The sequence below is a fragment of the Aplidium turbinatum genome, chromosome 7 (assembly GCF_918807975.1).
Source record: "Aplidium turbinatum chromosome 7, kaAplTurb1.1, whole genome shotgun sequence".
Lineage (NCBI taxonomy): Eukaryota > Metazoa > Chordata > Ascidiacea > Aplousobranchia > Polyclinidae > Aplidium > Aplidium turbinatum.
Window position 1 is genome coordinate 1,516,697 of NC_137478.1, and position 13,544 is coordinate 1,530,240.

At 40.6% G+C, this 13,544-nt stretch overlaps 1 protein-coding gene across 1 annotated transcript; it reads right to left on the reverse strand.

Moving 5' to 3' along the window:
• Positions 1 to 7,203: 7,203 nt before the first annotated feature.
• LOC145774496 (desumoylating isopeptidase 1-like) lies at positions 7,204 to 12,604 on the reverse strand. The gene is made up of 6 exons (XM_082585753.1): positions 12,498 to 12,604; positions 11,707 to 11,728; positions 11,020 to 11,086; positions 10,390 to 10,499; positions 8,467 to 8,589; positions 7,204 to 8,022 (listed from the first exon to the last, which is right to left on the reverse strand). The coding sequence occupies exons 1-6, from the start codon at positions 12,571 to 12,573 to the stop codon at positions 7,941 to 7,943; spliced, it is 480 nt and encodes a 159-aa protein (XP_082441879.1). The 5' UTR covers positions 12,574 to 12,604; the 3' UTR covers positions 7,204 to 7,940.
• Between the last annotated feature and the right edge of the window lie 940 nt (positions 12,605 to 13,544).

Sequence of the window (13,544 nt, forward strand, 5' to 3'; positions counted from 1 at the left end):
CTCAACACGATCCAAGACCAGCTCTCCACTCATCACCTTTGGGATGAAGATATTGGCAAGAAAGCCAAGTCTTCACTCTGTTGCCTCGATGACCAGGTCTGCCTCACCAGTTCAAAGCCTCCACAATAGGGTGTACGGTTTTTTACAACCTATAGTAAAACCATTGTTTTTTGACGGAAAATAAGTAGTTATGACCACATGTGAAATATTTTTTCTTAACTCCATGGTTTCGAGGTCCAAACTGCCACTTTTCTACATTTAAACAAACCTTATCTACAGTGGGTAACAAAAAAATAAACGCATCTCTTCTTCTTCTTCGTTTGAACCTTCTTCGCCACTCCAAGGGTCGAGGGGCTCTGCCTTTTACCACCCTTGGGCAGTGGCGGCGACGCGGTCTAGATGTTTGGGCAGGTGTCGAGCAGCCATTCAATTGATTTGTCATCCAGTTCACGCAGACCACGCACACCATTTGGCGCATGGTAGATGGCGCAATTACAAATGGTGTGGTTTACGGTTTGTTCCTCCTTGCCACACTCACAAATCGCGGATGGAGCCATCCCCCATTTGTGCATGTTCGAGCGGAATAGTCCGACGCCAGTACGCAGGCGGTTGAGCCGCACCCAGGCCTTCCTTGGCAAATGCATTCCGGTTGGGTGGTTGCTGGTGTCGGAGATGAAACTTTGGAGTCTTGAGGAGTTCTTCTTCCACTCCGAGCTCCATTGATGGTCCGCCCAGGTAGCCGCACTGATGGATTGGTCTTCAGCAGTTTTCATCAGGAGTTGTGCGGCACGTACAAATGGGTGTCTCGATTTCAGTCGCTGAGGTTTCTCGTTCACAGACTCATGGAGACTTGAGTAGAGCAAGTGGTTGGGGTTCGTAGCGCGACGAGAAAGAGACAGGATAGCTTCTTCGCGACGAAGCTCAGCTGGTTGGATGCCTGCAAGGACAGGGAGATTTTCCGATGGTGTAGGTCGCAGGCATCCTGTCACGATACGCAAGGCGTCATTTATGGCAGTGTCGATTTGATGGCAGTGGGCACTGCGGCTCCAGACAGGTGCACAGTATTCTGCTGGAGCGTGAACTAGCGCGATGGTGGAAATGCGCAGGGTATCGACTCCGGCTCCCCAGCCTGAGCCGGCCAGACGCCTTAGCAAAGCTGTGCGTGTTGAGATCTTTTTTGCGTAGTGACTCCAAATGTTGACGGTAAGTGAGCGACCTGTCCAGGACTACCCCTAGATATTTAGGGTTTGGGCAGAAGGGCAGGGTTTTTCCATCGGTGTTGATCTTGAGCTCACGCTTCGCTTCCCGGTTGTTTAAGTGGAAGGCTGTCGTCACTGTTTTGATTTCGCTGAGCTTCAGTCTCCATCTCTGGAGGTATGCCGAAAGTGTCGACATGTCCTGGTTTAGAGACTCTTCTAATGTATCCCATTGATTCGACAAGTGTAAAATGGCCAAATCATCGGCGTAGGCGTACTTTGCGGATACCGTGATTGGCAAGTCGTGGATGTAGATGTTAAACAGAAGGGGGGCCAGGACAGATCCCTGAGGGACGCCATTCTTAAGGCGTCGTAACCTGCTTGGTTTACCACTTCCGGTGGTGAGGGTAAAGCTTCTATTGTAAACGAGCTCCATGATCATGCGGACCATGTGCCTGTCCGGGAGCAGGCGGAGGAGTTTGCAGGTGAGGCCTTGGTGCCATACGGTGTCGTATGCGGCTGTGAGGTCAAGGAACACAGCACCAGCCTTCTTCTTTGCCTCAAAGCAGTCTTCGATGTCTTGAGTCATGAGAGTGACTTGGTCTACAGTAGATCTTCCACGTCGAAAACCAGCTTGTTCCCGGGGCAAGAGTGGGTCTATAATTGGTTCGACTCTAGTGTAGATAAGACGTTCGAAGATTTTAAAAGGGATACAGAGAAGAGATATAGGTCGATAGCTCTTCGGATCCTCTTGTGGCTTATGAGGCTTAGGGATCGCGACTACTTTGGCTCGTCTCCAAATTTTGGGGATTTTGAGTTGGCATAAGCAGGAAGACAGGAATTTGCGCAGCCAAGACTTCATGGCGGTGCCAGCATGGAGTACAAGTTCGGGGCAGATGTTATCGGGACCAGGGGCCTTACGGGTCTTAGTTGATTGTAGGGCAGCGGTAAACTCATCGGACGTAAATTCACCAGAAATGCTTTCCTCGTCTGGTGTTGGGATTTTCCAGAGATCAGACGTTTCCCTCTTTACAAGTTTGGAGAACTTGCGGTCGCCTATTTTGTACGTCCCGTTTTTCACAAGTTCTGATGCGATGTTATTGGAAGTAACGGGGCATTGGCGGGAAGGGCGTGCTGAACGGCCCGTAAGGTTGTTGACAGTACTCCATGCTATCCGGCTAGAGTGTGTAAAGTCGATAGTGTTGACGGTGTTTTTCCATCGCTCTAGCCTCCGTGAGTCCAGCCGATCAAGCAGTCTTGTTGCGGCTGAGATAGAGGCAGCACCTGGTGAGGCACGAACATAAGAGCGGTATAAAGTTTCGCACTCTGAATCCCAGCACGGCGTGTAGTTCTTTCGGCGGCCGCGAGGGATAGCTTGTTTAGCTGCGGATTTGATAGCACGGCAGAAGTCTTGGTAAGCCTCATCCACGTTGGCGGTAGAAGGTGAGGGTAGTTGCGCCGCGGTTTGATTGGTTATGAGGCTGTAGCGATTCCAATTGGCCTTTCTGAAGTTCCATCGCTTCACTGGGGCACTTGGGATGGGAGAGACAAGCTTAGGAGCAGTGATAAGCGAAGGTCGGTGTTGGGAACGTGGGAACTTCTCTAGCACACGTCTGTCAGGAAGAGAGCTGTCTGTGTCCATGCTTGCAAAGGCCAGGTCAGGGTTTGTGCCCGTTCCCCAGCGTCCGGACCAGAAGCTGGCTGGATCTTTTGGATTGTAAAGGAGGGCGAGGTTGTTGTTTGCAGCCCAAGCAGCCAGGCATTCTCCGTCGCTGTTGATGTACTTGTAACCCCAGTCGGTGTGCTGGCAGTTAAAGTCACCAGCATAGATACTGGGTGAGGGGAATGCGGGTATAGATGATGGGTTTAGGTGTGAGGATGGTGGCTTGTATACATTGATGATGTTGTAATTTTCAATGCTCACACAAACCCATTCTATTTCCTCATTGGCGGAGGAGTTCGCAAGCGTCCAGTTTAAGCTCTCATGGACAAACGTGGCAAGGCCATGCTTCCTGCTTTGGGTAAACCCAGCTAGTGAGTAGTGTGGAATTACTAGCTTATCTGCAGAAGTGCAGTGGGTCTCCTGGAGGAGGATGACAAGAGCTCGGTCCTTATGAGCGAGCTGCTCGATCACATCAATCTTGCTGGATGTGATGCCCTCAGCGTTCAGCTGTAAGATGGTGGGACGACGGTACTTGTCGACAGTGGAACTGCCGCGCTCTGAAAAGAGCGGTTCTCGTGGGGTCCTGTACTGAGCGTTCCGGGTCGAGGTTCGGTTTTGACAGTCTTCGTTTCGCATTTTTTATGATGCTACTTACAGGGGGGACCGCGTGAAGGTGACTGTTTTTCCCCCCCGAAATCTTGAAATCTAGAAATCTTGAACGCATCTCTTGATTTTTATTAACTGATATATTTTTCTGCTTCAAAGGCACCAAACCCAATATGTTAGCAAGTGCAACAATAACTTCTGTCCATTTTTTTATTATTACGAGAACATGTAAGTTGAGTACTGAGCACACAAAAAAGTAGATACATTTTTTGGTACACACTGTATGAAACCGTCAACACTACTACAATGTCCAATGTACTCCTTTGATGCTTGTCTTAGTTGTCTACACCAAAAGTTTGAAATATCAGTCAGAAAACAAACATTTTAAACACTACCATAACACAAAAAGCACATAATCACATCAAACACGAACAACAAGATTGAAATTTATTGCAGCAACATTCAGGCTTGTAGAGCCGGAGCTACAAAAATTTTATCTGCTCCAGCTTCAGGGTTGGGTAGCCTAATCTTGATTAGCTTAAAATGAAGTAGTAATACTGATAAACTGATGACATGAAGCTGCAAAATTACTACTTTAGTGTGCTTGCCCCTTTAAACAGAAATTTATATATAATAGGCCTACTAACTTACAATGCAAATTACTAAACCGTTGTGTCCTACTGTGGTAAATGCTATAAACAATAAACATACTTAATGGAGCCGGAGCTGGAGCAATTTTTAAAAAATCTGCAGCTCCCGAGCTATTGCATGAATACTTGATGGCTCCGAAGCTAGAGCTATTTGTTAAATGCTTGATGGCGCTGGAGACGAAGCCAATGCTCTCTTACAGTGGCTTCACAGCCCTGGCAACATTGAATGCTGCAAGTAGGGCAAAGTGGGGCGTGTTGTCACAAGGGCGTGTTGTCACAGCACGATTTCCATGTGATAACCCAAGCGTATAACCACGAGTTTTCAATGGAACGCATAGTTTTCAGTTCTCTTTCGCACAAGCAGTGAAGGTTAATAAATTTGTCACCACAGCAGAAATTATGAGGAGTGCCATTGAATTTTGGGCAAAATCAGGTTTTATAACTAAACTAAAAAATGGTCTGGCAAACTAAGGTATGATCATAACTGATCAGGAAAGGTACCATTCGTTAGCTTTAAGCCTGTTCTTTTCATCATACCAAACAGATAAGACATGCAAGTAGAGATGTACACATGGTTGTTGAAACCACGTGATTTCATACCATGGGGCGTGTTGTCACAGCTGTGACTACACGGCTATAGCCGTGTAGTCACAGTCAAGTTAAATATATTGGGCCAATGCTGGCTGTGTACAGGCAGCATACGGCTACCCCGTACAAAGACTGTATCGGCCCAAGTTGTTGCCCGGGTGCAAGAATATACGGGGCCGGTATTGACGCCAGTACAGTGCCAATACAAGTTGCCTATACAAGCTGATATTGGGCCAGTATTGGCCTAATGCTATGATGTTTGCGGGGTACACGCCCCGTGGTGTGCATTTTTAATGTTAAGAAACATAACAAATTATTTATGCTTATACAACGAGGTAATATGCGTATTTGTTAAAATACAACGCTTTTTTAGGTAATAAAAATTAATATTAGATAATGATACACACATATATTCGATAGTGACACATAATTCGATCTCAAGATGACATTTCTATTGTTTTTGACAATGGGCATAAAATTTTTACCAATATGTTGAAATTAAATTTTTTTGCATTTCGAATATTTTTTTATTCGTTTAGCCTGTATTAAAACCATTTTTTGTTGGTTTCTGTCATATTTTAGTCATAAAGCATGTGCAGAAATTTTGTGACAACACGCCCCATGCTCTGTGACAACACGCCCCGGGGTGGGGCGTGTTGTCACAGCCCATTCACTTGCATTAAACATGCATTTATGTAAAGACGAAATAATCCAGAAAAACTTTAGCTGTAGCTAAAAGAAGTCGAATGATACTTCTTTCAATTGCACTATCTAGCATCTCGATACCATTGGTGCAGAACGAGATATATGCTGATTTGCAAAAATTCTGACAACACGCCCCACTTTGCCCTAATCAGTGCATCATCGAAATAAGCTAACCTTATTCTGTCATCAACCTCATTAATTTTTTCCTGTGCCTGCATATTATTACTATTCTTTACTTTTCCTTCAGTAATGCCTTTTTTCACAAAACCAAATGCTCTTTCATGTGACATCTGGTTCTTTTTTAATGAATGCCAGATGTTTGGGGTAGCGAGTGATAAACATGGTGAACATTGCATGGTAATGTCATAAAAAGAGGCAAGTTTCTTTTTACTTCTCAACAACATTGGGTTGTTTCTATATTTAATGGGTTGGTAGTTATTTTATGGACATTCGGCTGCTAGTAGCTGAAGTTGCCATTTTACAGAGTTACAAAACTAACATAAAATAATCTGTGAATGAATTGAATAAGGAAAGTATAGTGACATGCTGCAAGTACAATAGCTGTTTTTTTTTAATAATTAATCTATAAAACTCTTAGTTTCAGAAACTACCGAGTAACTCATTCTAAGTCACAAAACGGCTGCTGGGATGTGAAGCTGGCACATGCAGGCAACAGCACTTCATGTTTGTCAATTTTGAGTGACCCGTTTGAGTTGACTACCTACCAGCTAACAGTGCTGGACCCTGTCAGCGACAATCTGTAAACCAAACAGTTTAATATGTTATTCCTAATAACATTCAAGCAAGGCTAAAGTATCTTTGGCTTGGTAATGAGATTAATTATTGAACTTGCAATTATAGTGCAAGTCGACCCCCGTCGTTTTCATAAAGCTGACTTGGACACATTTAGGGCCCTTGCAGCCACTGTTTGGGGCCCTTCCAGCCCCATAGCTCTTTGAACCCTAAGCTAGTGACCACTGTGGCACACTTTTTTATATCTAACTCTTAATGTTACTCATACTCAGCGTTTTTTTTAAGGTTTGGTTTGGGTGACCGCTAAGTAGTTTTAAGAGACCGCAAGTGTTTCATTTAAATACCAAAAAATAGCCATATTTGCTTAAACGAATTATTAAACGCACAGCTTAAATGAATTATTCGACAAGGGACAGCTTGAATGATTGTGACAGCGACCAAACAGCCTGCCCAACACGGCCGCCAAACAAGTTTGCTGCACAATCAAACAAAGTGTGCTTGTTGGCTTCTGCTTGTTATGTTTCCACACGTAAAAACTGATCATTATGCGCCATAAATCAGAAATAAACATTGACGAGTATCGAAGGTGCACTTTTTTTGTGAATAACTCTTTGATTCAGCTGTTAGCTGTACCTCCACTTATTCTTTTTTTCGGACGTGAACTATTGATCGTAGGCTATATTTGTATTATCGACAAGACATAGCGAGAAACAACCATTACTTTTCTACTGTAGTTGCAAGTCCAAACTTTGGGAAACCGCTGGAGAAATTTGGGGGACCGTTTCGGTCCCCCAAAACACCTTAAAAAAAACACTGCTCATACTAACTGCAAAAAGCTTCAAAGTCTTTTTTAGTGGTTAAAATTCCCATCGCCGGTACCACGATTTTACACCAAATTTCTTTCTTGAGTTGGGACCTTGAATTGTTCGAGTAGGAAAAAAATATTTGAGATAATGAGTTTTCAGCTTATTTCCCGACAAAAAAAATTGGTTTCGTTGGAAAATTTGAAAAAACAGTTTTGAAACCGTACACCCTACTCCACAAGTGGCCAAAATGAAACTGCCAGGATGAAGCTCGCAGAAACTTTCTCAGCCCAAGAATAAATATTTCCACAATGAATCACAGAACGTCCTTAACAAGTAACGGAAACCAGCCAGGTTCGAAAACTTGTAGTTTATTGATAAAGCTTTCGCCACCGTTAATGCGACTTCTTCAGAATCTTATTCAAATAGATTGTTTGCGAAGTCGGTACAGAAATTTATCGATTGAATGACAACGTTTGAAATTTTGAAGGGAGATAAAAAAGTAGCCACATGAAATGGCAGACTTCAGTGTGATGGTCAAATCATCATTTAATCATTTGCGAGATACGTTTGCACTGATATTTAATGTAAGTTTTTATACGTAGTAACATAATCAATTATGCCTAGAAGCAATCACAACTCACAAGAACTCCCTTTATCAAGGAGTGGGAGGCGTAAATACAAGCAACGTTACAATAGAAAAGCACTCGAAGTTATCGGCGCCCTCACGATCGGCACAGTTAAACAAAACACAAATATTTGGCTCTAAACAAAATATAAGATCACATATAAGGAAGTAAACAGCAGAATAAATTAAAATAAAATATTATATGGTGGGATTCGTTGGCGACTTCATGAGAACTGGCCTCCTCCCTTCAACGACGTCTTCTATGGAGATGATTCAAACTAAAGCTTCACAATCATCCCACGTGACCTCGCCACCGTCCAAGTTGGTTGTTCGCTTTTGATTGTGACGTCAGAATCTCCTCACGTTCGCCTGCGAGTTGAGGGTCACCTGCATGTTCTCCATCATCTGTTTGATCATCTGCCCCATCGGCCTGAGAATGAAAAGTAACATTAACTTTATAATTAGCCGACCCGCACGCTCTTCATAGTTGAGATTCCAAGGGCAACAAAAGGGTTTCGCTTGTGTCACATTCCGAGTAGGCGGCTGCACAATTCAATTTTTTGCATTGATTAAATGTGTACAGACATTGAATCAATGGAAAAAGGACAAATTTGTGGTTAAAATGGACTTCAAAATAAATCACAATAAATAAATGCCAGCTTTCCTGCACTGGGGAACAGGAATTCGGGTGGACGGTGAAACGGCAGCAGCAGATGAGACGATGCATGACCCAAGAACATTGCCCGAAAACGCGATTGATCGTGAGGTTTTAAACGAAAACATTTGAATGAGTTATGTTAAAGAACCAGATGGCAATACTCGAAAGTTTTGGCAAATTGAAATACAACTTCATCAGCCTCTGTTAGTGACTTACGATGCCAAGACTTGGGTGGGAAGGTCGGTGATGTGGGATGGTATCTCAGCTCCAGTGAGGAAGAGTGACGCTTCGGCGCTGAAGTTGTTGCAATTGTGTTCGAACAAGGAATACTTTGCAGGTCTGTATCAATGAAATGGTGACAATGATGAGAAAGTTACTTCATAATATGGGTAGCAAACTGCAGTAATTAGACCCTAGTAACAATATAATAACTTGGCGCCTCATTGCCTCCAACCCTCGGCGAGAGGAAGGAACTTAATGATTATAAACAATATCATCATCATTTTCAGCCCGTAAGAGCCCACTGCAGAGCGTAAGCCTTCACCTTTTCATGCCAATTTACATGATTATGTGCTAGTTGGTACCATCTGATTATGTGCTAGTTGGTACCACCAATTGGTTGTATTGTATTGTTTGTCAATGTCGTCCCTCCATCTTACTTTTGGTTTTCCTTTCTTTCTTTTGGTTTCTCGTGGTGTCCATGTTGTTAATTTTTTAGTCCATCTATTGTCCTGATATCTTGCTATATGACCTGCCCACGACCATTTTAGTTTCTTGATTGTGCTTAATATCTCTCATAATTTCGTTTGATTTCTGATCCATTCGGCAGTCTTTTTATCTCGCCATGTTAAACCCATCATGATTCGTTCATGTGCTCTCTGCATAGTTCTTAGTTTAAGTGTTAATTTCTTTGTAAGGTTACAAGTTCCTGCACCATATGTAGCGGTTGGAAGGATGCATTGATCGTAGACTTGTTTCTTGAGAGAAAGAGGCAGTTTTGACTTAAATATCGAACTTGCTCTTCCGAAGGCTTGCCATCCAAGTGATGTTCTTCTTTTGATTTCATCTTCTTTATTGGAGTTGGTTGTAATTTTTTGGCTAAGATATATATAGTGATTAACTTTTTCGATAATCGCTCCGTCCAAAAGAATATTGTTGTCGATGTCTGCCAGTTTGTTAAACATAACTTTCGTTTTGTTAAAGTTCATATGAAGGCCAGTCTTTTTGCTTTCTGTATTGAGTTCACTTAACATTGTTTGTAGTTGTTTAGGTTGCTCAGATATAAAGATGATGTCATCAGCAAAACGTAAATAGTTTATGTATTCACCATCAATTTTGATTTCTTTTTCTTCCCAGTTAAGTTGCTTTAAAATTTCTTCTAAGGTTGCTGTAAAAAGTTTTGGAGATATTGTGTCACCTTGACGTACCCCTTTTTGAATCTGAAATGGTTCAGAGTCTTTGTGCAGCCGAATTATAGATGTATTTTCCGCGTAAGTGTTTTTGAGAAGTTGAGTGTATGATTGGTCAATTCCCTGTTTTTCCAGTGCTGAAATGACAGCTGATGTTTCAACAGAGTAAACAATATAATCATGTTTAATTTTGCACCCATTGCAACAACATGATACAGTGGAACCAAATGCAACACAACAGACAAAAGGAAGGGTCATATGGGCTTCTGGAGCGGTACCGAACCGAGGTCCTTTCGAACGTCACGCAGGCTTCTCACCACTCGGCCTGGCACGATCATTAATTCAACTTTCCAGATAGATATAGTCCTTTACTTTTGAAAAGATCAAGAAAACAAAAGTAGGCCTTTTATAAATTGCTTACAAAATGTGACATAGCTCGCCGTAACTCTAAAAGCCCTGCTCGCAATATGAAACCACATGCAACATCGGTTGTATCAGTGTTTGCTTCTAAGCTAAATCAAAGCACAGGTAAGATCTGACGTGCTCTAAAAGTTATATATTTAAAATTAAGAGTTTTTGAAAATTGTCACAAAACAGTTGAATTTTTAAAACGAAAATAACTGATGAATTATGACTAAGTTGGCCAGCGACGACGACGACCAGCATTACCACGAAAAGTAAGAATAGCTTTGGTTACTTTTTCATTATATTTGCATATGAAACCTCTTACAGGAATGCATCTTCTCCTAGTTGAGAGAGGTATTCATGGAACATATCTGATGGAACGTCTGTGGACCCCAAGTCAACTTCCTGATCGGGTGGGCCCAGTATCGTCCCGCTCTGGAAAGATGAAGGGTTGAATGGAGCAGACAATCAGTTAGCTAATCCATTTAACAACACTCTGTTGGGAAACCTACAAAGGGAAATATTCCCTTACACACAGAAGACATGCTTAATTACTTATGAAGCGAGCCAATGATATGCAACAACAAAATGAAACATTAATCAACCGACAAAACATATAGGCTACAGTACCACATATTTGCAAACATCACTTATATAAAACATTGATCATATTTGGAGTCATGTAGAGAAGAATGGAGAAAACCAAAGATTATATATGTCATACGACATAGATTATAGAAGCATACTTTAAGTATAATGAGAAATTTTACTATTAGTATACAAAAACGTTTTGACAAACTTGATTATGATTAGCATGTCACAATGTATCAGGGTTTACAGAAGTATATGTAGTTCTATTAAATGGAAATTGTTAAAAGTAGATTATACTAGACTAGGCCAAGAAATGGAAGATTTTTCTGATGTTGCAGTTGTAAAATTGGGAAACGCTACTCACAGGGCAACTCTCAATACCCATTCCACCATAAAAAAATTCTTGACCATAAACAACAACAGATGTATGCCTGAAAAGTTGAAGACACAAATTGTTACATGACAGCGTTAAGCAGCAGTGGTGCCATTGGTGCTTTCAAACCATGTGCTACTATGTAAAACTTAGCATCTCACAAAATAGAAATGATATCAAAGCGAAAGCAGGAACCCTGGATGAAATTACAACTTTGTTCCTTTGTAACGGTTAGCCTAGGCAAATATACTTCTGATTTTATTGTACTCTGTGATCTGTTCAAATGGTGCACGTTTTCTCTCAATATCTCTACATACTACAACTGTTGTTTGTCGTATCACTAACATTGCAGCCAACAACTACAGTAGATGAGAATTTATTTTATAATAAGAATTATCATCATCTTTCAACAATAACGATCATATTGATTGAGGGAATGTTTATTTTTCAACTGTGAGGCCTCTTTGGAAGTTTATTCCTCGCGGTTTTGCATACTTGTACAGGCTCAGTCACAGAGATTTACACAGTGAAGTTTCAACATCAAGAGCAGATCTCAAAAGTTGAAGCAGCAGCACATTGCTGGATCTTGCCAAACAAGCAATGAGTTCATAGTTAGTTTAGTTGTTTCATTCAACATTATGACATTAACTTTCAAGTTTCACAAAAGGAAATGCTCACCAGATGCCATTGATCTGTTGCCCTAGAAATACAAAAAAGCAGCTGATGTTGGATTCTGTCATTATATACTGTATGTGTATATGTATATATATATTCTACAGACATCATATTTCTTACAATTATTACAGTTCTCAATCCAAATATGACCGTTTTTTTAATCAAAATTTCTGTATACTTTTTACTCTTTATTAATTTGAATAAATATGATTCGGCAGCAAAGTACCTAGAGATCAAACCTAAGAAGCCCAGTTTTCTTATGGTAAAATGTCGAATCTACAATTAAGAATTATGGTTATTTACAATGATAGCCTTTATCCTTGACACTGCTAACGCAGTCACTGCTTTATTATAATTTAAACAATAACTCATCGACTGTTTTATTTAGTCAGGGTAGTTAGCAGTTTTGTTTTATAGGCTAATCAAAGTTTAATCAATCAAGTTTATTTTGGCATAGCTCCACATTCATTTCAATGTGCAAATAGTAGAAAATATGGGTCTGCTACTATTCGGTGAGTTCCTAACCTCTAATCCCTAACCCTAAAACGGCAATGATAATTAGGCTACGGTACCCAATAATTAAAAAAAAAAAAAATGAAAAAAAAACCGTTAAGGGATCGGACTCACCGAAACGGGCCATTCCGAGAAAATATAGATAAAAAATACAAAACTTTTGAAAAGTTTTCAAAAACAAAAGCAAAACCATGAGGTTAAAGAATCTATATATAAATCCAAAAGTTGCATAATACCGTAGCCTATTACATATATGATATTATATATATTATATAGTTCACCTAATAATGCATTGGAAAGTGATCTTGCCATTCCTTTGGAAATGTCATAAACAAACAACTTCACTGAATGTGCCATACTGGACTTAAAGCTACTAAACAATTGATAGCTTTCTAGAAAGTTATATATATATATAGGCTAATTATAATAGGCAGTGGCCATTTGACCGGCTCCGGTCTTTTAATCTGAAACCTTATTTGACCGGTCATGACGTGTTCTTTTTTCTTTCAAAGCAAAAGACGAGAGGAGAAGAAAAAAGTGCCTATATAACTTCTAAATTCAATTGTTTTATTTAACTGAGTCAGCGGCGCATGCGATCTTTCTCGGACCGGTATCCCCAAGGGTACGAGTTTGATGGGCCTACTACCCAGAAGCGTTTCGTTTTAAACTAAAATTGCCTGCTAAAAAAACTGCCTAATAGTTAACTGAACATTGATGAAACCATTTTTTAAAAAAAAAGTATTGTCACTTTTTACAGCCATCAAACTAACTTGTTGAGAGCAAAAATGTAATGCATCGTTCGGCAAACACGGTCACATCCTCTTAATCTTATGACGAACGGAAACATACGCAGAGAAATTCTCAAATTCCAGCAAATTAAAAATACTCTAACTTTATTACTTATATTTGAAAAGACATAAAAATGCTACTTGAATTAAAAATTGACCGCAAAACTGCAGCAGCCTAACAATTGGGTTACTTCGATTATATTATTATTTATATTATATCATATATTTTTATTATTTTTATTTCGGGTCAAAATTTAGTTAAAGAAAAAAGAATGCTTCTAGGATCTAGGTAGTATCGAATTCATTCCATCGGGAACTCCAGCCCGAGAAACATCGTACGCACCACTGATTCAGTGGAATAAAATTGTTGAATTGAGAACTTATAATATATATATAGCACTTTTTTCTTCTCCTCTCGTCTTTTGCTTTGAAAGAGAAAAAAGAACACGTTATGACCGGTCAAATAGTGTTTCAGATTACAAGACCAGAGCCGGTTAAATAGCTACTGCCTGTATAATATGCAAGTTAACATTTCAAACC

Coding starts and splice junctions, on each gene's coding strand:
- LOC145774496 (XM_082585753.1), bottom strand. CDS start 12,573: ATGGCACATTCAGTGAAGTTGTTTGTTTATGACATTTCCAAAGGAATG. Junction 11,087..11,706: donor CAACAGATCAATGGCATCTG/GTGAGCATTTCC, acceptor TCAACTTTTCAG/GCATACATCTGTTGTTGTTT. Junction 8,590..10,389: donor CTAGGAGAAGATGCATTCCT/GTAAGAGGTTTC, acceptor TCATTGATACAG/ACCTGCAAAGTATTCCTTGT.